Source organism: Panulirus ornatus, chromosome 1 (genome assembly GCF_036320965.1).
Source record: "Panulirus ornatus isolate Po-2019 chromosome 1, ASM3632096v1, whole genome shotgun sequence".
Taxonomy (NCBI): Eukaryota; Metazoa; Arthropoda; class Malacostraca; order Decapoda; family Palinuridae; genus Panulirus; species Panulirus ornatus.
Genome location: NC_092224.1, coordinates 44,130,342 through 44,143,726, shown reverse-complemented (window position 1 = coordinate 44,143,726; position 13,385 = coordinate 44,130,342). Strand labels below are relative to the sequence as shown.

The window sequence follows — 13,385 nt, the reverse complement described above, 5'->3', positions numbered from 1 at the left end:
CCCTCCCATATAAGTTCCCAGGAACACTCAACAAACTTATACCTCAATGATTTGAGCACTCATCTTGATCCCCTTTGCCTTTGTACATTGATACTATGCATGCATTCCGCTAATCCTCAGGCACCTCACCATGAGTCCTACATACATTAGATATCCTTACCAACCAGTCAACAACACAGTCACCTCCTTTTTTAATAGATTCCACTGCAATACTATCCATACCTGCTGCCTTGCCTGCTTTCATCTTCTGCAAAGCTTTTACTACCCCTTCTCTGTTTGCCAAATCATTCTCCCTAACCCTCTCACTTCGCACACCACCTTGACGAAAACACCCTATATCTGCCACTCTATCATGAAACACATTCAACATACCTTCAAAATACTCACTTCATGTCCTTCTCACATCACCAGTACTTGTTATCACCTATTCATTAGCCCCCTTCACTGATGTTCCCATTTGTTCTCTTGGCAGAATGCTAGCATAGTGCCATTGTACAAAGGCAGAGGGGATAAAGTGAGTGCTCAAATTACAGAGGTATAAGTTGATAGAGTTGATAGAGATGCTCTGTGGAAGGTATTAAGAATATATGGTGTGGGAGGCAAGTTGTTAGAAGCAGTGAAAAGTTTTTATCGAGGATGTAAGGCATGTGTACATGTAGGAAGAGAGGAAAGTGATTGGTTCTCAGTGAATGTAGGTTTGCGGCAGGGGTGTGTGATGTCTCCATGGTTGTTTGTTTATGGATGGGGTTGTTAGGGAGGTGAATGCAAGAGTTTTGGAAAGAGGGGTAAGTGTGAAGTCTGTTGGGGATGAGAGAGCTTGGGAAGTGAGTCAGTTGTTGTTCGCTGATGATACAGCGCTGGTGGCTGATTCATGTGAGAAACTGCAGAAGCTGGTGACTGAGTTTGGTAAAGTGTGTGAAAGAAGAAAGTTAAGAGTAAATGTGAATAAGAGCAAGGTTATTAGGTACAGTAGGGTTGAGGGTCAAGTCAATTGGAGAGGTAAGTTTGAATGGAGAAAAACTGGAGGAAGTAAAGTGTTTTAGATATCTGGGAGTGGATCTGGCAGCAGATGGAACCATGGAAGCGGAATTGGAGCATAGGGTGGGGGAGGGGGCGAAAATTCTGCGAGCCTTGAAGAATGTGTGGAAGTCGAGAACATTATCTCGGAAAGCAAAAATAGGTATGTTTGAAGGAATAGTGGTTTCAACAATGTTGTATGGTTGCGAGGCGTGGGCTATGGATAGAGTTGTGCGCAGGAGGATGGATGTGCTGGAAATGAGATGTTTGAGGACAATGTGTGGTGTGAGGTGGTTTCATCGAGTGAGTAACGTAAGGGTAAGAGAGATGTGTGGAAATAAAAAGAGCGTGGTTGAGAGAGCAGAAGAGGGTGTTTTGAAATGGTTTGGGCACATGGAGAGAATGAGTGAGGAAAGATTGACCAAGAGGATATATGTGTCGGAGGTGGAGGGAACAAGGAGAAGTGGGAGACCAAATTGGAGGTGGAAAGATGGAGTGAAAAAGATTTTGTGTGATCGGGGCCTGAACATGCAGGAGGGTGAAAGGAGGGCAAGGAATAGAGTGAATTGGATCGATGTGGTTTACCGGGGTTGACGTGCTGTCAGTGGATTGAATCAGGGCATGTGAAGCGTCTATCTGGGGTAAACCATGGAAAGCTGTGTAGGTATGTATATTTGCGTGTGTGGACGTATGTATATACATGTGTATGGGACTGGGTTGGGCCATTTCTTTCATCTGTTTCCTTGCGCTACCTCGCAAACGCGGGAGACAGCGGCAAAAAAAAAAAAAAAAATTGTTGAGTATCCCTCGGAGATTATATGAGAGGGTATTGATTGAGAGGGTGAAGGCATGTACAGGTTATCAGATTTGGGAAGATCATTGTGGTTTCAGAAGTGGTAGAGGATGTGTGGATCAGGTGTTTGCTTTGAATAATGAATGTGAGAACTACTTAGAAAAGCAAATGGATTTGTATGTAGCATTTATGGATCTGGAGAAGGCATATGATAGAGTGGATACAGATGCTCTGTGGAAGGTATTAAGAATATATGGTTTGGGAAGCAAGTTGTTAGAAGTAGTGAAAAGTTTTTATCGAGGATGTAAGGCATGTGTACATGTAGGAAGAGAGGAAAGTGATTGTTTCTCAGTGAATGTAGGTTTGCGGCAGGGGCGTGTGATGTCTTCGTTGTTGTTTAATTTGTTTATGGATGGTGTTGTTAGGGAGGTGAATGCAAGAGTTTTGGAAAGAGGTGCAAGTATGCAGTCTGTTGTGGATGAAAGAGCTTGGGAAGTGGGTCAGTTGTTCACTGATGATAGAGCGCTGGTGGCTGATTCATTTGAGAAACTGCAGAAGCTGGTGACTGAGTTTGGAAAAGTGTGTGAAAGAAGAAAGCTGAGAGTAAATGTGAATAAGAGCAAGGTTATTTGGTAGAGTTGGGTTGAGGGACATGTCAACTGGGAGGTAAGTTTGAATGGAGAAAAACTGGAGGAAATGAAGTGTTTTGTATATCTGGGAGTGGATCTGGCAGCAGATGGAACCAGGGAAGAAGTGAATCATAACAACCCTATCCATAAACAAATTAAAGAACCATGGACACATCACACACCCCTTCCGCAAACCTACATTCACTGAGAACCAATCACTTTCCTCTCTTCCTACACGTACACATGCCTTACATCCTCAATAAAAACTTTTCACTGCTTCTAACAACTTGCCTCCCACACCATATATTCTTAGTACCTTCCACAGAGCATCTCTATCAAGTCTATCATATGCCTTCTCCAGATCCATAAATGCTACATACAAATCCATTTGCTTTCCTAGGTATTTCTCACATACATTCTTCAAAGCAAACACCAGATCCACACATCCTCTACCACTTCTGAAACCACACTGCTCTTCCCCAATCTGATGCTCTGTACATGCCTTCACCCTCTCAATCAATACCTTCCCATATAATTTCCCAGGAATATTCAACAAACTTATACCTCTGTAATTTGAGCACTCACTCTTATCCCCTTTGCCTTTGTACAATGGCACTATGCAAGCATTCTGCCAATCCTCAGCCACCTCACCTTGAATCATACATGCATTAAATAACCTTACCAACCAGTCAATAATACAGTCACCCCCTTTTTTTTAATAAATTCCACTGCAAGACCATCCAAACCTACTGCCTTGCCAGCTTTCATCTTTCGCAAAGCTTTTACTATCTCTTCTCTCTTTATCAAATCATTTTCCCTAACCCTCTCAATTTGCACACCACCTCGACCAAAACACCCTATATCTGCCAATCTATCATCAAACACATTCAACAAACCTTCAAAATACTCACTCCATCTCCTTCTCACATCACCACTACTTGTTATCGTCTCCCCATTAGCCCCCTTCACTGAAGTTCCCGTTTGCTCCCTTGTCTTTCGCACTTTATTTACCTCCGTCCAGAACATCTTTTTATTCTTCCTAAAATTTAATGATACTCTTTCACCCCAACTCTCATTTGCCCTCTTTTTCACCTCTTGCACCTTTCTCTTGACTCCTTCCTCTTCCTTTTATACATCTCCCACTCATTTGCATTTTTTCCCTGCAAAAATCATCCAAATACCTCTCTCTTCTCTTTCACTAATAATCTTACTTCTTCATCCCAGAACTCACTACCCTTTCTAATCAACCCACCTCCCACGCTTTTCATGCCACAAGCATCTTTTGCGCAATCCATAACTGATTCCCTAAATACATCCCATTCCTCCCCCACTCCCCTTACCTTCTTTGTTCTCACCTTTTTCCATTCTGTACTCAGTCTCTCCTAGTACTTCCTCACACAAGTCTCCTTCCCAAGCTCACTTACTCTCACCACCCTCTTCACCCCAACATTCTCTCTTCTATTCTGAAAACCCATACAAATCTTCACCTTCGCCTCCACAAGATAATGATCAGACATCCCTCCAGTTGCACCTCTCAGCACATTAACATCCAAAAGTCTCTCTTTCGCGTGCCTGTCAATTAACATGTAATCCAATAATGCTCTCTGGCCATCTCTCCTACTTACACATGTGTATTGGGGTGGGTTGGGCCATTTCTTTCGTCTGTTTCCTTGCACTACCTCGCAAACGTGGGAGACAGCGACAAAGCAAAAAATATATATATATATATATATATATATATATATATATATATATATTTTTTTTTTTTTTTTTTTTTTATACTTTGTCGCTGTCTCCCGCGTTTGCGAGGTAGCGCAAGGAAACAGACGAAAGAAATGGCCCAACCCCCCCCATACACATGTACATACACACGTCCACACACGCAAATATACATACCTACACAGCTTTCCATGGTTTACCCCAGACGCTTCACATGCCTTGATTCAATCCACTGACAGCACGTCAACCCCTGTATACCACATCGCTCCAATTCACTCTATTCCTTGCCCTCCTTTCACCCTCCTGCATGTTCAGGCCCCGATCACACAAAATCCTTTTCACTCCATCTTTCCACCTCCAATTTGGTCTCCCTCTTCTCCTCGTTCCCTCCACCTCCGACACATATATCCTCTTGGTCAATCTTTCCTCACTCATTCTCTCCATGTGCCCAAACCACTTCAAAACACCCTCTTCTGCTCTCTCAACCACGCTCTTTTTATTTCCACACATCTCTCTTACCCTTACGTTACTTACTCGATCAAACCACCTCACACCACACATTGTCCTCAAACATCTCATTTCCAGCACATCCATCCTCCTACGCACAACTCTATCCATAGCCCACGCCTCGCAACCATACAACATTGTTGGAACTACTATTCCTTCAAACATACCCATTTTTGCTTTCCGGGATAATGTTCTCGACTTCCACACATTTTTCAAGGCTCCCAAAATTTTCGCCCCCTCCCCCACCCTATGATCCACTTCCGCTTCCATGGTTCCATCCGCTGACAGATCCACTCCCAGATATCTAAAACACTTCACTTCCTCCAGCCTCTCACCATTCAAACTCACCTCCCAATATATATATATATATATATATATATATATATATATATATATATATATATATATATATATATATATATATATATATAAAGATGTTCTGGAAGGAGGTAAATAAAGTGCGTAAGACAAGGGAGCAAATGGGAACTTCAGTGAAGGGCGCAAATGGGGAGGTGATAACAAGTAGTGGTGATGTGAGAAGGAGATGGAGTGGGTATTTTGAAGGTTTGTTGAATGTGTTTGATGATAGAGTGGCAGATATAGGGTGTTTTGGTCGAGGTGGTGTGCAAAGTGCGAGGGTTAGGGAAAATGATTTGGTAAACAGAGAAGAGGTAGTAAAAGCTTTGCGGAAGATGAAAGCCTGCAAGGCAGCAGGTTTGGATGGTATTGCAGTGGAATTTATTAAAAAAGGGGGTGACTGTATTGTTGACTGGTTGGTAAGGTTGTTTAATGTATGTATGACTCAGGGTGAGGTGCCTGAGGATTGGCGGAATGCGTGCATAATGCCATTGTACAAAGGCAAAGGGGATAAGAGTGAGTGCTCAAATTACAGAGGTATAAGTTTGTTGAGTATTCCTGGCAAATTATATGGGAGGGTATTGATTGAGAGGGTGAAGGCATGTACAGAGCATCAGATTGGGGAAGAGCAGTGTGGTTTCAGAAGTGGTAGAGGATGTGTGGATCAGGTGTTTGCTTTGAAGAATGTATGTGAGAAATACTTAGAAAAGCAAATGGATTTGTATGTAGCATTTATGGATCTGGAGAAGGCATATGATAGAGTTGATAGAGATGCTCTGTGGAAGGTATTAAGAATATATGGTGTGGGAGGCAAGTTGTTAGAAGCAGTGAAAAGTTTTTATCGAGGATGTAAGGCATGTGTACGTGTAGGAAGAGAGGAAAGTGATTGGTTCTCAGTGAATGTAGGTTTGCGGCAGGGGTGTGTGATGTCTCCATGGTTGTTTAATTTGTTTATGGATGGGGTTGTTAGGGAGGTGAATGCAAGAGTTTTGGAAAGAGGGGCAAGTATGAAGTCTGTTGGGGATGAGAGAGCTTGGGAAGTGAGTCAGTTGTTGTTCGCTGATGATACAGCGCTGGTGGCTGATTCATGTTAGAAACTGCAGAAGCTGGTGACTGAGTTTGGTAAAGTGTGTGAAAGAAGAAAGTTAAGAGTAAATGTGAATAAGAGCAAGGTTATTAGGTACAGTAGGGTTGAGGGTCAAGTCAATTGGGAGGTGAGTTTGAATGGAGAAAAACTGGAGGAAGTGAAGTGTTTTAGATATCTGGGAGTGGATCTGGCAGCGGATGGAAACATGGAAGCGGAAGTGGATCATAGAGTGGGGGAGGGGGCGAAAATTCTGGGAGCCTTGAAGAATGTGTGGAAGTCGAAAACATTATCTCGGAAAGCAAAAATGGGTATGTTTGAAGGAATAGTGGTTCCAACAATGTTGTATGGTTGCGAGGCGTGGACTATGGATAGAGTTGTGCGCAGGAGGATGGATGTGCTGGAAATGAGATGTTTGAGGACAATGTGTGGTGTGAGGTGGTTTGATCGAGTAAGTAACGTAAGGGTAAGAGAGATGTGTGGAAATAAAAAGAGCGTGGTTGAGAGAGCAGAAGAGGGTGTTTTGAAATGGTTTGGTCACATGGAGAGAATGAGTGAGGAAAGATTGACCAAGAGGATATATGTGTCGGAGGTGGAGGGAACGAGGAGAAGAGGGAGACCAAATTGGAGGAGGAAAGATGGAATGAAAAAGATTTTGTGTGATTGGGGCCTGAACATGCAGGAGGGTGAAAGGAGGGCAAGGAATTGAGTGAATTGGAGCGATGTGGTATACCGGGGCTGACGTGCTGTCAGTGGATTGAATCAAGGCATGTGAAGCGTCTGGGGTAAACCATGGAAAGCTGTGTAGGTGTGTATATTTGCGTGTGTGGACGTATGTATATACATGTGTATGGGGGTGGGTTGGGCCATTTCTTTCGTCTGTTTCCTTGCGCTACCTCGCAAACGTGGGAGACAGCGACAAAGTATAAAAAAAAAAAATATAATATATATATATATATATATATATATATATATATATATATATTATATATATATATTATCCCTGGGGATAGGGGATTAAGAATACTTCCCACGTATTCCCTGCGTGTCGTAGAAGGCGACTAAAAGGGGAGGGAGGGGGGGGCTGGAAATCCTCCGCTCTCATTTTTTTTTTAAATTTTCCAAAAGAAGGAACAGAGAAGAGGGCCAGGTGAGGATATTCCCTCAGAGGCCCAGTCCTCTGTTCTTAACGCTACCTCGCTATCGCGGGAAATAGCGAATAGTATGAAAAAAAAAAATGTGTGGAAGTCGAGAACATTATCCCGGAAAGCAAAAATGGGTATGTTTGAAGGAATAGTAGTTCCAACAATGTTGTATGGTTGCGAGGCGTGGGCTATGGATAGAGTTGTGCGCAGGAGGATGGATGTGCTGGAAATGAGATGTTTGAGGACAATGTGTGGTGTGAGGTGGTTTGATCGAGTAAGTAACGTAAGGGTAAGAGAGATGTGTGGAAATAAAAAGAGCGTGGTTGAGAGAGCAGAAGAGGGTGTTTTGAAATGGTTTGGGCACATGGAGAGAATGAGTGAGGAAAGATTGACCAAGAGGATATATGTGTCGGAGGTGGAGGGAACGAGGAGAAGAGGGAGACCAAATTGGAGGTGGAAAGATGGAGTGAAAAGGATTTTGTGTGATCGGGGCCTGAACATGCAGGAGGGTGAAAGGAGGGCAAGGAATAGAGTGAATTGGAACGATGTGGTATACAGGGGTTGACGTGCTGTCAGTGGATTGAATCAAGGCATGTGAAGCGTCCGGGGTAAACCATGGAAAGCTGTGTAGGTATGTATATTTGCGTGTGTGGACGTGTGTATGTACATGTGTATGGGGAGGGTTGGGCCATTTCTTTTGTCTGTTTCCTTGCGCTACCTCGCAAACGCGGGAGACAGCGACAAAGTATAAAAAAATATATATATATATATATATATATATATAATATATATATATATATATATGGGAGCGGGGGGCTGGAAATCCTCCCCTCTCATTTTTTTTAATTTTCCAAAAGAAGGAACAGAGAATTGGGCCAGGTGAGGGTATTCCCTCAAAGGCCCAGGCCTCTGTTCTTAACGCTACCTCGCTAATGCGGAAATGGCGAATAGTTTGAAAGAAAAAAGAAAATATATATATATATATATATATATATATATATATATATATATATATATTTATATATATATGTACATATACGAACACAGTGCATAGGAACGTGCACCTTCATAGAATATACAAACTTCCTACAGCCAGGATTGAGCATGGGACCCATGTGTAACTGGTGGGAATGCTACCACTAGGCTATGGGCCGGGCTAATAAGAAATAACTTCGAATGCTCTGTACACAAATGCCCTTCATCTCTCGTTGGTGAGCAGTGGGGTCTACACCGGATATTCTCCTAAAGGCACACATAGCTAGCATATAGCATTTCACCGAACCTAACTGTCCAACACAGAGGTACATGAATATGAACAAAGTGCACAGGAATGTGCACCTTCATAGAACATACAAATCTGCAACAGCCAGGATCAAACCTGGGACCCCTGTGTGACAGGTGGGAATGCCACTGCTAGGCTAAGGGCCTGGCTAATAGGAAATAACTATTTGAATACTATGTACTCAAATACCCTACATCTCACGTTGGTGAGCAACGGCGTCTACACTGTTCATTTCCCAACAGGTGCACATAGCCAGCAGATAGCATTTTACTGAACCTAACTGCACAATGTGGAGGTATATGAATATGAACAAAGTGCATAGGAACTTGCACCTTCATAGAACATGTAAACCTCCAACAGCCACATAGTATTCGTCTAGTTATTTCCTATGACCCAGGCCTATAGCCTAGCGGTAGCATTCCTGCCTGTCACACAGGGGTTCTGGGTTTGATCCTAGCTGTTGGAGGTTTGCATGTCTATGAAGGTGCGTGTTCCTATGCACTTTGTTCGTATTCATATATACACACACATACATAAATGCCCATATACATATACATATCGGCATATACACGTATTCATACACATAGACATATACATATATGCATATTCATACTCTCTTGACTTCACCCATTCCCAGTGCTATCCTGTCTTACAGGAAAAATCATTCTATCCCCCTGCTTCAGAGAGGTAGCGACAGGAAAACAGACAAAAAAGGCCACATTCATTAACCCTCAGTCTCTAGCTGTCGTGTGTGATGCACCGAAACCATAGCTCCCTTTCCACATCCATGCCCCACACAGCTTTCCATGGTTTACCTGAGACATTTCACATACCCTGGTTCAGTCCATTGACAGCACTTCGACCTCGGTATACCACATTGTTCCAGTTCACTTAATTCCTTGCATGACACTCACCCTCCTGTATGTTCAGGCCCCGATTGCTGAAAATCTTTTTCTCTTTATCCTTCCACCTTCAGTTTGGTCTCCTGCTTCTCCTTGTTCTGTACACCTCTGACACACATGTCCTCTTTGTCAGCCTTTCCTCATTCATTCTCTCCATATGTCCAAACCATTTCAGTACACCCTCTTCTGCTCTCTCAACTGCACTCATTTTATCTCCACACACCTCTCTTAGCCTTTCATTACTTACTCAGTCAAACCACCTCATATTGTTTTCAGACATTACATTTCCAACACATCCACCCTCTTCCACACAGCCCTTTCCATAGCCCATGCCTCACACCCCTATGATATTGTGGGAACTACTATTCCTTCAAACTTACCCATTTTTGCTCCGAGATAACGTTCTCTCCTTGTACACATTCTTCATCACTCCCAAAACCTTTGCCCCCTCCCCCACCCTGTGACTCATTTCTGCTTCCATGGTTCCATTCACTGCTAATTCTACTCCCAGATATCAAAATCACATCTTCCTCCAATTTTTCTTCATTCAAACTTTCATCCCAACTAACTTGTCCCTCATCCCTACTGAGCCTAATAATCTTTGCTCTTATTCACATTTACTCTCTACTTTCTCCTTACACACACTTTACCAAACTCAGTCACCAACCTCTTCAGTTTCTCACTTGAATCAGGCACCAGTGCTGTATCATTGGTGAAGAACCAACCGACTCACTTTCCATGCCCTCTCATCCTCAGCAGACTGCATTCTCACCCCTCAATCCAAAACTCATGCATTTACCTCCCTAGCCACCCTATCCAAAGACAAAGTTAGCAACCCTGGGGACATCACACACCCCTGCTGCAGACCGACCTTTACTGGGAACCTGTCACTTTCTCTTCTTTCTCGTACACGTGCCTTACATTCTTGATGAAAACTTTTCACTGCTTCTAGCAGCTTCTTCCCACGCAGCTTACTCTTAAGACCTTCCACACAGCTTACTCTTAAGACCTTCCACAAAGCATCTCTCTCAACCCTTTTATATGCCATCTCCAGATCCATAACTGCTACATACAAATCCATTTGTTTTTCTAAGTATTTCTCATATACATTCTTCAAAGCAAGCACATGATCCTTTACCATTCTGAAACCACGCTGCTCCTCCCCAATATGATGCTCTGTACTCTGTACATGCCTTCATTCTCTCAATCAATACCCTCCCATACAATTTCCCAGGAATGCTCAACAAACTTATGCCTCTGGAGTTTGAACATTCACCTTTATCCCCTTTGACTTTGCTCAGTGGCACTATACCTGCATTCTGCCAATCCTCAGGCACTTCACCATTATCCATACATATATTGAATATCCTTACTGACCAATTGACAACTTAATTTGATGGATTTTAAATCACATTTGTTCATGACATTCATTTTTAGAGAATAAGTGTGCTGCTCTGTATGGCTGATATGATTTCACATACCTGTATACAAAGCTTGAGAAAATAGAAATGTTAAGGATGGTTACTCTTTTTCCAGATGTTATTCAGATCTTTCTTTGCTAATTTGTGTCGTGAATTTGTCACTGTTTGCAGATGCACCTGAGGTTATACCTCCAGAAATTACGGATGTCAAAATAAGAGAACTAAACAGATTGCTTGGCGTCCGTGAATCCAAGGAAGAGTTAGATTCAAAGGAAAATGAGAAATCTGAAGTGCAGGAAGACCAAGAAATGGAAGAAGCTGAAGAAGAAAGTAAGGAGAAAGAAGAAAGTAAAAAAGAAAATGAGGGTAAAGATGAAGAAAATGAAAGTAGAGATGAAGAAAAGGACACTAAAGATGAAAAGGATGACTCAGCTGATGGAGATGAAAAGGAAAAGGAATCACCAAAGAAAGATGATGCAAGTAAGGAGAAGAAATCTGAAAGGAATGATTCCATAGAGAGTAAGTATCTGTATATCTGTATATAAGAATACTATGGAGACATCACACACCCCTGCCGCAAACCTACATTTACTGAGAACCAATCACTTTCCTCTCTTCCTACATGTATACATACCTTACATCCTCGATAAAAGCTTTTCGCTGCTTCTAACAATTAGCCTTCTACACCATATATTCTTAATACCTTCCAGAGAGCATCTCTGTCAACTCTTATCATATGCCTTCTCCAGATCCATAAATGCTACATACAAATCCATTTGCTTTTCTAAGTATTTCTCACATACATTCTTCAAAGCAAACACCTGATCCACACATCCTCTACCACTTCTGAAACCACACTGCTCTTCACCAATCTGATGCTCTGAACATGCCTTCACCCTCTAACTCAATACCCTCCCATATAATTTCCCAGGAATACTCGACAAACTTATATTTCTGTACTTTGAGCACTCACTTTTATCCCCTATGCCTTTGTACAATGGCACTATGCAAGCATTCCTCCAATCCTCAGGCACCTCACCATGAGTCATACATACATTAAATAACCTTACCAACCAGTCAACAATACAGTCACCCCCTTTTTTAATAAATTCCACTGCAATACCATCCAAACCCACTGCCTTGCTGGCTTTCATCTTCTGCAAAGGTTTTACTACCTCTTCTCTGTTTACCAAATCATTCTCCCTAACCCTCTCACTTTGCACACCACCTCGACCAAAACACCCTATATCTGCCGCTCTTATCATGAAACACATTCAACATACCTTCAAAATACTCACACCATCTCCTCACATCACCACTACTTGTTATCACCTCCCCATTATCCCCCCTCACTGAAGTTCCCATTTGTTCCCTTGTCTTGTGCACTTAATTTACCTCCTTCCAAAACATCTTTTTTTTTTTTTTATTATTATTATACTTTGTCGCTGTCTCCCGCGTTTGCGAGGTAGCGCAAGGAAACAGACAAAAGAAATGGCCCAACCCCCCCCCCCCTATACACATGTATATACATACGTCCACACACGCAAATATACATACCTACACAGCTTTCCATGGTTTACCCCAGACGCTTCACATGCCTTGCTTCAATCCACTGACAGCACGTCAACCCCGGTATACCACATCGCTCCAATTCACTCTATTCCTTGCCCTCCTTTCACCCTCCTGCATGTTCAGGCCCCGATCACACAAAATCTTTTTCACTCCATCTTTCCACCTCCAATTTGGTCTCCCTCTTCTCCTTGTTCCCTCCACCTCCGACACATATATCCTCTTGGTCAATCTTTCCTCACTCATCCTCTCCATGTGCCCAAACCACTTCAAAACACCCTCTTCTGCTCTCTCAACCACGCTCTTTTTATTTCCACTCATCTCTCTTACCCTTACGTTACTCACTCGATGAAACCACCTCACACCACACATTGGCCTCAAACATCTCATTTCCAGCACATCCATCCTCCTGCGCACAACTCTATCCATAGCCCACACCTCGCAACCATACAACATTGTTGGAACCACTATTCCTTCAGACATACCCATTTTTGCTTTCCGAGATAATGTTCTCGACTTCCATACATTCTTTTTATTCTCTCTAAAATTTAATGATACTCTCTCACCCCAACTCTCATTTGCCCTCTTTCTCACCTCATGCACCTTTCTCTTGACCTCCTGCCTCTTTCTTTTATACATCTCCCAGTCATTTGCATTATTTCCTTGCAAAAATCGTCCAAATGCCTCTCTCCTCTCTTTCACTAATAATCTTACTTCTTCATCCCACCTCTCACTTCCCTTTCTAATCAGCCCACCTCCCATGGTTGTTTAATTTGTTTATGGATGGGGTTGTTAGGGAGGCAAATGCAAGTTTTGGAAAGTGGGGCAAGTATGCAGTTTGTTGTGGATGAGAGAGCTTGGGAAGTGAGTCAGTTGTTGTTCGCTGATGATACAGCGCTGGTAGCTGATTCGGGGGAGAAACTGCAGGAGCTGGTGACTGAGTTTGGTAAAGTGTGTGAA

At 42.7% G+C, this 13,385-nt stretch overlaps 1 protein-coding gene across 1 annotated transcript in view; it reads left to right on the top strand.

Annotated features, from left to right (window-relative positions):
* The window catches only part of LOC139748811 (pseudouridylate synthase 7 homolog), a 558,239-nt gene that overhangs the window by 126,234 nt on the left and 418,620 nt on the right, over window positions 1-13,385 (top strand). The window contains exon 5 of the mRNA XM_071662245.1: window positions 11,028-11,375. Coding sequence (XP_071518346.1) covers window positions 11,028-11,375 — 348 coding nt within the window. The remainder of the gene's footprint in view (window positions 1-11,027; window positions 11,376-13,385) is intronic.